The sequence below is a fragment of the Ptychodera flava genome, chromosome 1, assembly GCF_041260155.1.
Source record: "Ptychodera flava strain L36383 chromosome 1, AS_Pfla_20210202, whole genome shotgun sequence".
Classification (NCBI taxonomy): domain Eukaryota; kingdom Metazoa; phylum Hemichordata; class Enteropneusta; family Ptychoderidae; genus Ptychodera; species Ptychodera flava.
Window position 1 is genome coordinate 19,587,962 of NC_091928.1, and position 13,314 is coordinate 19,601,275.

Genomic DNA, 13,314 nt, shown 5'->3' on the forward strand with positions numbered 1-13,314 from the left:
GTTTGAAGACCCCACGCATCAGTTGGACTTTGCCCGCACGGTGTAACGCCCTCAACGGCAAAACATGAAATTACTACCTAATTAGCTATACGGTGGCAATCTTACGTTTCCCGTTAATAAGCTGCAGTTGTCAATGGGCTAAGTCGCGACATAACGGATAACGACAAAAAATTTGTGGTGCAACAGTCGAAAAATTGATTAAAAGAATATTTCGATTGCTATTTTTTGTGTTTTCTGCAGTTTCATCCGAGGAGAATAGGGATAAATTTTCAAGGTTCAAATTTGGGAAACTAATAATTTAGCGTCATAGCTGAATCGTACGAGGGTTTGATATGAACTTTGACCCATGGTTAACATACGTAACCTCAGCTGGGTGACACTCGTACTGTGCTGTGTCGACTGAACTCCACCGGCTGGGCTGGTAACTAGTGTTGTTGCAGACGAGACGTGATAGGGTAAGGTTTTTTAAGATATTCTGTCGATTGCAAAGGAGGTGAAAGCGCCTGAAAGGTAACTGTTTACGCCTTTCCAGACGAGGCTGCATCAATGGGCCTTCACAATCGAGCGCCAGCACACAATCACCAACAACATTTTACCAATTGATCAGTTGCCATTCGGCCATGGATGTACAAAATAGACGAACCAAATAGACGTACATCCATGATTCAGCCAATTCGGGGCCCTCGAGTACAGTGGGAAGAGGGTCCCTTCTTTATTTTACTAGTTTAGTGTAAGCTTGATTGAGACACTGCCTGCTTTGCAATATGCCAGCATCGAATGAACTGTCCGTTTGAAAGAATGGAATATTACGCTGTTGAACTTATAGGCTATGGAGGTTTTGTGGTCTATCCACGCCCCAACATGCAGCACTACCGAGCTGGTTGTTTTAGTCTGAAGAGTGTTCAAGTACTTGTGTGTGAAATAAAGTGTGGATGGGCCGTGGTAGAAGTATAATTTAACTTCAGTCTCTTGCCCAGGTCCCTCGATCCCCACACCTACTCCGTACTCGAGTACATCGTAACAATTGACAATACAAGGTGCTTTGGGGTTACTTTTTAACAACAGTAAACTTCAAAGACAGCGTGGTTGTCTTTAGACTGGGGAAAAAGGATACAAACTCAATGAACTTTGTTCTCAAATGGCCTTCATATTGATTGAAAAATAGATACATTTGTGTTTGCTTTAACTTTCCGCCAAAGGACAGAAAATGTATTAATTTAACACACCAGCCACACTGTAATATTACATCCACAGATTCCACACCTGATGTTGCCTTTAATAATTAATATATAATCTACCGATAATAGACAGTGGGATATACTTTTTATTTTACAGCTTTTGAATTATCAACAAATTTAACTGAAATACACCATGTTGTACAAAAATCCCTTGATGCAATTGGTGGACACAAATTTTGGAGATTCAATGTACAATGCATGTAAGCCCTGCACTAACAGGTCTTGTTGTCATGCTGTGATGGAAGCTAAATTAGGAACACACATCCGTACTTTGGCTTAATACACTGAACACCAACAAACTTTGAATTTGTGCTGTTCTGACCATGAGAGATAATGGTGAGATACCGTAGATAGGACCATTGAAGTATGAGGGACTATAGCTGTAACTTTCGGTGTTATTTTCATTCTTTTTTTTGTTCTCTGAAACAGATCCTTTTTCTTCGTCCCCAGAAAGTGTACTGAAATATAAAGAACAAGCCTTACCTGGAGAAGCATTCAGTTGTCAAAGCATTGTACATTAAGCACGCACCTGTTGTGTCGAGAAACGTGATGACAGTACTGTCTACATGATTTGGAACAATGAGAAACTGTTAATTATCAAATGGAACAAAAACAACAGAAAATGCATAGAGTTTCTAATGTACGTTGGGCAGTAAAACTCTAATAATTCATTCATGAATAGAAAAATACAAGAAAAGACTGGGCAAGTACAGTTTTGAAGATGTTTTACATTATATTAAAAAAACCCAAAATACTCTGTCTTCAAGCAAATGTTGTAACAGCTATATCCACCCAGTAAATCAAGCACAAATTAACTATTGTTGAAAAAGCTCTGTATAATGGGCAGCTTCATTCATGTCTGTGAATCACGTTTTTGTTTCTTGCACATATCAGCAACATGGCAGGAGAGGAGAAAGATGGAAAAATTCCGAGGACAACAGAGTTTGAATTCATGGGACCTATTGGTAAGACATTCATTTAGTTTTATTAAAGGGAAAACAGCTGTAACTAAAGATAATATTTTCGCAAATTTACTCTAAGAAATAACTTGCACACTTTGGCTATTTCCCCCAAATTTTGTAGTTAATACAAGTACATTGTTTTGAAAATGCAATGCAGTGCATATAGCTAATGTTAATAAGCAAACTCTAAAATGGGGACAGCACACAGATACAGCCCTTAAGAAAATTCACTGCTTACATTTTCTTGAATTGCAGTGTCATCCCTATACATGTTGCCATGAATTTTGAAGATTCTTTTATTTTGTAAAAATTCCCTCCCAGCTGTCGAGCAAAGAAAAATTTCCCTGTCAACTGTTGAATGGATAAAGATGTTAGATGAACTGTGATATTCTCTAAATGATCATTGTGACAGTGAAAATTTATTTTGCAATCATATTTAATTTCTTTTTATTAAGCAATGTGTAAAGTCTCGCAACATTTGTGACAATGAAAGTGGTTTTGATTAATACCAATGGCTTATTTAAGATGAAGCATGTTACAGTATGAAAAACTTGTAGGTTGAAATTGATAAACTAGAATTTCAAACTATTTCTGATAGGTGCCATTTTATTTTACATGTTATCCAGCCAATCTGTGCAAGTGGTCTAGATCTTGTTGTGAATTTTGAAAATATCAACTGTATAAACATGGCATAAGTCTTTTATCTGATTCATATTTTCTAGGTTCCGTGTTGATGCTAGTGTCTCTCCCACTTACTGTCTATTACTTGTACTTTGCCTGCCAACCGGAAAGCTGCTCCATGTTTGACCTGCCTAAGGTGACCTTTGACCTTAGTGACTTCCTCGACAGAGATGCCGTCCTGATATTTATAGGATGGATGCTTTTCCAGACACTTCTGTACTTGGCACCCATTGGAACGGTAAGGAGAGTTAATTTTACTTTCGGAAGTGTTTGTAAAATATAATGTATCTCAGTGGCAAATCCTTCTTTCCTGCTGTAAACAGCACGATGCAATTGTTTTTATGTCATCAAATATTACAGACACAGTAGTATAGCCAGGTTACAATGTCAGCCAGACAATACTATCCACGTTCACATTAAATTCTGTATTTCCACTACTTCACAAAATGGAAGATGAGTAAAGTGTTGCAACCGACTTTAAAAATTTACTGAAATTGTAGTACCCCAAAGAGCAGCTTATACAATGAAATACTTTCATTTTTAAGTTACCACACTAAACCTCCAATTTAATAAAATTATGAAAATTCAACAATTAAATTTTTTTTTTCTCTCCAAGGAAACTGAAGGTGTGGTGCTTAGGAATGGAACAAGGTTGATTTATAAGATAAATGGTAAGCCATGTTAAAATTGCTCCAGATTTATCCATGATTTATATGTATAATAATAATAATAATAATAATATTTGGTTCTTATATAGCGCACATATCCACAAGTAGATGTGATCAAGGCGCTTTACAATTACTATTACCCCTGGTCACTGGACCTAATATGATACCACTCAACTCCCTGGGGAGCAGACAACAGCTCACATGTGCAGCCAATAAGTGCAGCAGAGCTAAACGCACACATAACAACCTCTGTCCTACCAGGTACCCATCACTCCTGGGTGGGGAGAAGAGCAACGAGGAATAAAGTGCCTTGCCCAAGGACACAACACCACAGCCATGCGGGGCTCGAACTCACCATCCTTTGATCGTGAGTCCACTGCTCTAGCCACTGGCCCATGATGCTCCTGTATGATGTCTGTAATACCAAAATTGGCTGTGAGCATAATACACTGTTGTTTTTGTAGTTCCTATTTATGTGGTAGTTGTAGAGAATATTGATATTTCAAGTCAATATACATTTAACCCTTATTTTGCCATAGACAGTAGGGGGGGGGGAAGACTCTTCCCCCCTCTACTGTCTATGATTTTGCCAAGTTCATCTGTCACTGTCAGGTGAGTTGGTTAACACCAGTGAGATGCAGCACCTCCAATATGCTGCATTTTAATGTAGGTTTTAGGACTTTCTAAGGGCATAGACCCTTGGACCATGAGTTTACTGACAAAAGCCGGTATGACACACCATGTGAAGTAGATGAAAATAGGTTTTGACTCATACTTCTTTTTACTGACTTAAGTGGCACATTGGGAAGTGACAGGTCTGGCAGGGTACAGGTCTGAAGGGTTATGATCAGAGATGCTAGATTTGTATTCTGAAGATTGGATTCATTTCTTTCTTTCCAGGCACAACAATTCTCTCGTTGCACAGATATGTTTTTGACAATAGTGTACTAGTGTTCAAGAGGTACCATACTAGTGTGGAGAAGGAGAGAAAAAAACGAGAAAAGAGAATTGAATTGCTACCGTATCAACACTCTAAATATGAATACAGAAAGCTCATACAAAATTGTGGCACACCTGAAGAACAGTGGGTCCAATCTTCATTATGAAATGCTTTGATTTTTCAAATGGGCCTTCTGAGAGTTTTCTGAAGCAGCTGGACCCCTAAAAATTAAGTACATGTATGCAATGTTGGCCTTGTCATTAAGGTAGTATGCGCCTAGAAAGTGGAAGACATAAACTTTTGCTTAAACTTCCCCAAGTAATCTTTCAGTCATGCTCTTTTGAAATAAAAAATAAAAATCTGGGGTCACCAGGCAAACTTTGGTTCTAGAGTAACAATTTTCACAAAATTTGCTGATATTTGAAATTCAATATGGCCGCCGTCCCTGTGTTAACTCTTTGGGAAAAATAAAATTTGTTAATTTCGAAAAACTAAGCCAATGAAAAGTTTTCTTACACCAAGAGCTTCACAATGAACCCCCATAAGTGGTTGACCAGAAAAGAATTGTACAAGTTTGAGAGTCCGAATATCTGTCCCAGAGGCGCATACCACCTTAAGCCTATAGCCAAACTTGTCTTCAGTTATCAGGTGCATAACCATTCCCTCCTGTTTTCCAATTTACAGCATTTTATGTGGTGATTGTTAGCTTTGCCATGTTTGGCCTTGGTGTGTACTACGATTATCCCCTTCATGTACTGTATGATAAGTACCTGCAGCTTGCAACAACCGCTATCATATTCTCCTATTTGCTGAGTCTGTATCTCTACATCAAGGCCGCCATGGGACCACCGTCAGCCATCGCTCCTAGAGGAAACTCAGGTATTTCTCACACAATTTCTTCAACAAGTCACTAACAGTAACATAGTCCCCAATGGTAATTGGGAATTTTCCAGTGGAAGTAATATGTAAATTGAAGTAGATATGATGCACAGAAAAAAGAAATGAGGGTACCAAAAACCTAGTGTCAAAATTTTATAGAATTGTAAACAAGTAGACATAAGTATGAATGGCATCGGGTTATGTTTATTTTTTCCAAGTTAGAAAGAGTTAGGTATGTCACGTATTGGCTCTTGAAATTTCAAAATTCAACTAGTCTGCAAAAATGCTCCAAGTTCATTATAGAAGAGACTTCCTATAATTAGCTATTGATTCTACTGAATGCCTTTCTTGACTGGTAAATCTTTGCATAATCATCATCTGCAGCAAATGTCATCAGATTTAGTGCAGTCATTCAGGATACAGATGTCTAATTACAAACACTCTCTGATCTCCGTGTGTAGAGGTCCAACTATACCAGAGAAAACAATGAATAGAATGGTAGAATAAGGTCAGAGTTCCCCCACTTTGTCAAGAAAATCCCTAGCAATGGGTAATATTTTTGGAATATTCATGAGTAGATATTTTCAACTTGGGTGGCACACCTCTGTGCGAAAAATATTTGAAGTACCCTCAGGGAGTGCGTGATGTTTGTTTGCTGCGTAATTATTCTCAGAAGTTAGCAGTATCATCAATGTTACAAGGGTTAATATACCACTTGTCATTTCCACAGGATATTTTGTTTATGATTTCTTTATGGGTCACGAACTCAATCCAAGAATTGGAAAGTTTGATCTCAAGTATTTCTGTGAACTCCGACCTGGTCTGATTGGATGGGTGAGTCGGGCTTCATCTTATCATGTCACAGAAAATATTAAATAAATGATAAACTCATTTTCATCCAAGTAGCATTACCTTTAAGGCACAGTATCTGTCACAAACGATTATTTGGAGTCATTATTTGATATTCAACAAATAGTGTAAAGCTGCATATCTGAGATAAAAATGGTCTGAGGTGCAGATACATTGTTCTCCTGTCCTAGGTATGCAATATGAATCAATGTAATGTCCAAATAAATGCAGGGTCCTGCACTTCTTGAAAGTCCGTGAATTTGAAAGCCTAAAGTCTGAAAAGTCCTCAGAAATGAAATCGAGTTCTGGAAAGTAGTGAAAAATTGATAAGCTGCCAACAAGTTTCAAAAATCATGAACTCGTCAGTCTTGATATCATACAAGTGATATCAAATTATCAATTAAATTATATAATTATGAAAGTGATATATTATAAAACTCAGCTGGCTTGGAAATGGTATTTTGGACCTCAAACAAACAAGTTCTCAAAAATTGCTGAAAAAGCTCTTGGATTTTACATGACATTCATTCAGTGTATAGACTCTGTAAATCGTAACTTCAGAGTTTATTTTACAAGACTCAGTGGATATAAAAGTATTCTTTATCTTTATCCTTGAGGATTGAACTCTCTTTGACATGTACAAAAAGACTTTTTGACATGTGTATGGTATGTTTTGGTTTTACAGGCTTTACTGAATTTTGGAATGGTTTTAAAAATATATGAAAGAGGGGAGCAGCCTACAGCAGCCATTTTGTTGGTGTGCTTTTTTCAGGCGGTGTACGTGGTGGATGCATTGTGGCATGAAGTAAGTAGGTTGATATATCGGGAGTGCTGTCAGAAAAAAATGTCTGTTAAAGAATGATACCTAGAGAGAGATAAGTGTTAAGGTACTATACACCTCAAAAGTGAAAGACTTAAACTTTTTCTGTAACTTTCCTCAAGGAATCTTTCAAACATTCTCTTGCAAAATCCAGAATAAAAATAGGGGGTCACCGTGCAAATTTTGGTACTAGAAAAACAAATTACCCAAGATTTACCAATATTTGAAATTCCAAATGGCCGCCATCCCTGTGTTAACTCTATGGAGAAAAATAAAAATTTTCGAATTTCGAATAACTAAGCTAAAAGTTTTCTTTTACCAAGAGCTTTAAAATGAACCCCCACATGTGGTATATCAGAAAAGAATTGTAAAAGTTTGAGAATCCGAATGCTGTCCCGGAGGTGCGTTCTACCTTAAAGGGACAAGGTCAGCCATTTTTTATGAATTTGTTTGATGTGAGATACTACTTATATTGTTTGACATGTTGAAAGATACTGAATGAATGGGTGACCATGCATATATTCAATCCCGGTTTTAGACAAATTAAATGAAACCATCGCGAAAATGAATTAATGGTCATGACTATTAATTCATTTTCGCAATGGTTTCATGTATCGTCTCTAAAACAGGGGTCGAATATATGCATGGTCACCCATTCATTCAATATCTTTCAACATGTCAAACAATATAAGTAGTATCTCATATTACAAAATTCATGAAAAATGGCCAACTTTGTCCCTTTAAGGCAGTACTGGTATATGCCTAGAAATGAAAGACTGTAAATTTTGCCCAAACTTTCCTTAACGAAACCTTCAACCATTTAGAGATTAAAATTTTTATTTTTGTCGTAAAATTTTCCTATTCTTACCGCTTTGAAATGAGCCCCCACCAGTGGTAGACCAGATAAGTACTGGGAAAATTTGAGAATCCAAGTATCTGTACTGAGGCATATCCTAACTTAAGGATCTCATTTTACGGAAGTAGGTGACTTTGGTACAGAATGCACATGCTCAATTGCATCTCATGACAGCAAATGTGACACATCTTCCAGCAATTGCATTTAGATCTGGGGCATTAGCATACGTCCCTTGCATATTAACCAATCACGTGACTTGTTACACATCACTGACATGAAGCCTTATATTCATGAAATGAATTAAATGATTGGCTAAGATGATCATATAGCTTATCAGAGAATATGACAGCCAGAATCACCGTCTCATATTTAGCAGTAAAGTATGGTTTGAGAAACCTTAACCCATATCCTTTGTTGTGAAACGTAGTTAGCGATGAGAAGTTTGTAATGTGTGCATGTGCATACGTGTGGACTGTTTGTTGACTAGTCCAACCAAACTGGTTACTTTTTCTTTTTTCATACCATAGAAATCAATCCTGACAACAATGGATATAGTTCACGATGGTTTCGGTTTCATGTTAGTCTTTGGTGATCTTGCCTGGGTTCCATTCACATACAGTCTACAGGCACGGTACTTGGTTGACCATCCAGTACACTTGTCCAACTTGGCCGTTGCAGCCATCATTGGCCTCAAACGTAAGTACCACAGTACTGATACGTTATATCAGCTTTCCACTTTTTAGCTCATATTTGGTACATGTATAAATACAAAAAAGATCTGATATGGTGAGTCGGTGGCGTCTGTGTGTCTGTATGTATGTATGTATGTATGTATGTATGTATGTATGTATGTATGTATGTATGTATGTATGTATGTATGTATGTATGTATGTATGTATGCATATGTATGTGTATGTTTGTTAGTATGTGGGAATGTATGCCCATCCACATCAAAAACTCAAAAACTACCGCATCTACCGTCTTAGTATTTGGTGTACAGGTTCATGTAGTCGCAGGGATTGAGATGTGAATTTGTTCAAATGAACATGTCAGTGTCAAAAATATACAAATGAGGTAAGAAAAAGGGAAAATCCTGAAAATGTATGCAGGGGTTGTATTATGTATCCTACTGTGTGATATGGAGATTTTTGTCATTTGCAGGCTAGTTCAGATGAAAATATTTATGAGTATTTACAAATTTGAAGTTTGTGATTTTTTTCTTAAGAAACGTGTTCCTGATGCTCGTACTCTCCTTTCCTTTGGTGCTATGAATATCGTATGTAATTTTGACCAGTCAAATACTGACAGACTTTGGTCAATTCCCACGGCTAGAGTCAAGAGGCCACAATGAGATAGACATTCAAGAAGAACCCTTGTTGTGTTAAAAAAATGGGTTTTAAGAACACACAGTGACAGACGAATGAAAACTAACCCAGGTTTTTGCATCATACTTCTCAATGTAATGTGTTTGTGTTGCCTTGTGTATAACTAAGTCTCTTTATTTTCTGTGACAGTGGCTGGATTTATGATCTTCAGAGGATCCAACTCTCAGAAAGATGCCTTCAGAAGAAACCCTAATGATCCTGCATTGAAACGTATGTACATATTCTGCTCATCAGGCAAATATACTGCCAGAGTAATTAAAGGTATACAGTCACCTGTAATCTAAATATGCCCATATATGGTCAAAGGGGCATTCCTTTTTATTTGAAATGCCCATGCGAGGGCGCTGTTCTTGGTTAGATTTTCTCTTTCCATGTAACTGTAGCAAAATTGAAACCAGGTGACAGTATACCTTTAAATTCTTTGTTTTGTATCCACAAAAAATGTTGAAGGGTAAGAAGGTAAGCAGATCAAAAATACACAGAAAATTGTATTTTCTTAATTGTTTCTGTGTGATATATGAGTTCTTATCCAAGAATCTATAGCTGAGACTTCTTTTAACCTACCAGTGTCAGTACATACCCGTCCGGTAGTTAGTACTTTGTAAGGGCAATTGTGAAGCCATGATGATGATGATGATAATAGAACATGCAAAAAAAAAAGTCACACAATAACAAATGTACAACAATTTGTCTTGAAGGAATTGCTCAGTCCATAGAGGAATGTAGCAGGTGTTGTGTTCTTCTCAAGGTCTAGGTAAAAGATTATTATTGAAACATACATATCATATCAGGCATACATTTTCTCGCAGATCTAATGTGCAGCATCTCGGAAGCTGTCATCCAATTGGTTGTCTGAATCTTACAGTTATAATTGAATAATACAAACAGACGCCCTATGTTGCTGTGAATAATGACAATCAACCAATCAGATATAACCTTCCGAGCACGCTGCACATCAGCAGAAATTATATGCAACTTATTAATGCATTCATCGACTGGCGTGCACCTGATTTACATGTACTTTGTTACTTGGTAGACTTGAAGAGTATTCCAACACAAGCTGGAAGTCGTCTTTTAGTCAGTGGTTGGTGGGGCATGGTTCGTCATCCCAACTACCTAGGTGATATTCTTATGGCAATATCGTGGTCCTTGCCATGTGGTAAGTAAAGGCATCATTGTGTACAGGTTAATTACAGTTGATATTGTATAATGAGTATGAGGCTCGAAAGTGAAAGACTTAAACTTTGCTCAAACTATCCTCAAAGAAACTTTCAATCACTCTCCAAAATCGAGAATAAAAATCAGGGTCACCATGCAATTTTGGTACGAGAGAAACAAATTACCCAAGATTTACTAATATTGAAATTCAATCCCTGTGTTAACTCTATGAAGAGAAATACAATTTTTGATTATTGAAAAACTAAGGTGGTGCAAATTTTTCTTACATCAAAAGCTTTCAAATGAGCCCCCACAAGTGGTAGATCAGAAAAGAATTATAAAAAAAAGTTTAAGAGTCAGAATTTGTACCCAAGGCGCATTCTACCCTCGGCAGTCAATGACCCAACCATGGGCCATTGATACTCAGTATGCATGATGTACTATTAACATGTTAGCAATGTTCAGGATTCTCCAGATCAGGATTTTTAGGGCTTAGCTATCCCGCTGTTTTTTAGATCAAACTATTCATATGTTAATAAACATACAAAAGAACACATTTTAATGATAAAGGAATTTGCAAATTATACATTGTTATGTACGTTGCCATTCCTATGTATTCGAAGCCTTGGAGAACATTCAGTCTGCTGTTGTTATAGGACATGATTTTATGAAATGTAATGTGACTTGTTTGTTACAAACACCCATTAAATGACAGAGTTTAGGCCTACATGTACATGTATTCGAAGTAGCCTGTGTAATGCTTTGGCCTTTACATGTAAATCTTCCCTTGATTTGTGTATTACCACTGTGTCTTCTTAGGTGATGAAAATGTACATGTAGTATACTATACTGAGCAAATTATATATACATGTATTTGCTTTACATAATAATGAACACGTCCACCTGTCATACATCACAGTTGTGGTTTTATTTGTTTGAAGTGTTCAGTGTGGTCACGATGAATCCTGTAGTTTGAAATGTGAAGAGAATATGATAATCATGTCTCCCATCCATTGTATTTGTGTTGACAGGTTTCAACAGCATATTACCCTGGTTTTATCCGCTGTATTTTATCGTCCTGCTCATTCATCGGGAGTGGCGAGATAGCCATGAGTGTAAGAAGAAATACGGACAAGACTGGGACCATTACTGCAGTCTGGTCAAATATCGCATTGTACCATACGTGTACTAGGTACATGTGTCTACCCAGACTGGTAGATCTGCTTGTGTCAATGCAGGTGATCATAATCAGACATGTCACATATTTACACCAGGCTGAGTGGAAATATGATTATTATCTGCAGTATTATGTTTTTCACTTTTGATGTAATCCTCTTCTCACCTCCACACCTCCTCTTCACAAGTGTGCCCTGGTTCAAGCCTCTTATTTTCGGTACAGTGGACTGACTTACCATACTTATAAGGGTGGGGGTGTTTCAGGGGAGGAGGATGGAAGACCAAGATATATTTCAATGTCAATAGGAAAATTATGACAAGAAAAATTAATGTTTTGCAGCTCATTAGGGCTACATATAAAAACCAAAATGTTGATGAGAAAAATTTAGATTTCAATTTTGCCATTCTTTACTGAATGGTGTCACGCGCAAGTATGATCACTTTATCACTGCACCCTGGGCCTCAAGGCTAATAGCTTTTTACTCTCTGCTAGTTGGTGTGAGGGTGACATTGTAACTGTTGAGATGGAATAAGTTGGATAATACGTCACACATGACATGTCTAGGATACTGTTTTGGATCACAGAAAAACTCTGTTACTTACACATCTTTGCTAACAAGAGAATTACTATCCTTCTTAATTTTGCATACCTGTACTTTTGATATCTTTTTTAAACCAATCAGAATCGTCCATCTTGACTTTGCCTACTTAAATTACCTTTTTAACCAATCACCATGCTTCTGAACACTCAGGCACAGGAGAATAGCCAATCATGTAGGAGAATTCCCCACTAAAAGTAATTTAATACTTGTATTCGATGATCAACTGATTTTGTTGTTGATGTCACCAACATTTTTATCACTGAAATAGTGCTTGTCTTGAACTGTACTGTGAGTCAAAAGTAGCGTATAAAAGTTTGTGTTTTAAGTCACATTAAAACGTCTTTTTAAAGTGAGTCTATGATTTCCAAGTAAAGCTGATTTGATTCAAAAGGAATCTTAGTTAATTTCGAATCTTAGTTAATTTCTCACGGCAAGTGTAATGCATGTAGCTTTTTTACTGCACAGAACCATGTTTTCCATAAAAGGTTCAGTAAATTTCTGTAGTTCGTAAATACAGACAAAGGCACTTATTTTTTTCCAGCGATTGTTCATAATTTCACTGCTGCTGTGGCTTCACAAGAAACATTCCATAATGATTTAAGTACATGTAGATGTGACCTGTGTTCAATCTCGGGAAATTTGTTTGAAATCATCAAGCTCTAGGAAAGTTGAGTGACAATGATCTCACATATTTGATAAATGAAAGCTAAATGTACACGGCAATTGTCAGGGTTCTCTGAGAGCTCATTAGCTAACTTTTCAATACTTTTGTTATGGTTGTAAAATGAAACTACTTGTACTCTCACATCAGTGCTGATGTGCCTGGAGCATTCAACCTACCAACACAACCTCTGTGTGTGTGTGTATAATGCCCGGTGCCATCGTTGACAACTGAAAATTAGTCCAAACTAGAATTCATTTTATCAACAACAACATCTTTCAGGTGATATGTGCCTCAAAAGTGAAAGACTTAAACTTGTGCTCAAACTTTCCTCAGTGAATGTTACAATCATTCTCTTTCAAAATTAAGAATAAAAATCAGGGGTCACCATGCAATTTTAGTAGTAGAGAAACAAATTACCAGAGATTTACCGATATTT

General features: G+C 37.0%; 1 protein-coding gene across 1 annotated transcript; it reads left to right on the top strand.

Moving 5' to 3' along the window:
- The first annotated feature begins 355 nt into the window (after nt 1–355).
- LOC139132240 (delta(14)-sterol reductase LBR-like) lies at nt 356–12,726 on the top strand. Its single transcript, XM_070698632.1, has 11 exons — nt 356–455; nt 2,133–2,203; nt 2,923–3,119; nt 3,498–3,552; nt 5,174–5,368; nt 6,099–6,202; nt 6,903–7,022; nt 8,421–8,589; nt 9,408–9,488; nt 10,315–10,437; nt 11,468–12,726. Exons 2-11 carry the CDS (start codon nt 2,137–2,139, stop codon nt 11,626–11,628), a joined length of 1,272 nt encoding a protein of 423 aa, XP_070554733.1. The 5' UTR covers nt 356–455; nt 2,133–2,136; the 3' UTR covers nt 11,629–12,726.
- Nucleotides 12,727–13,314: the final 588 nt, after the last annotated feature.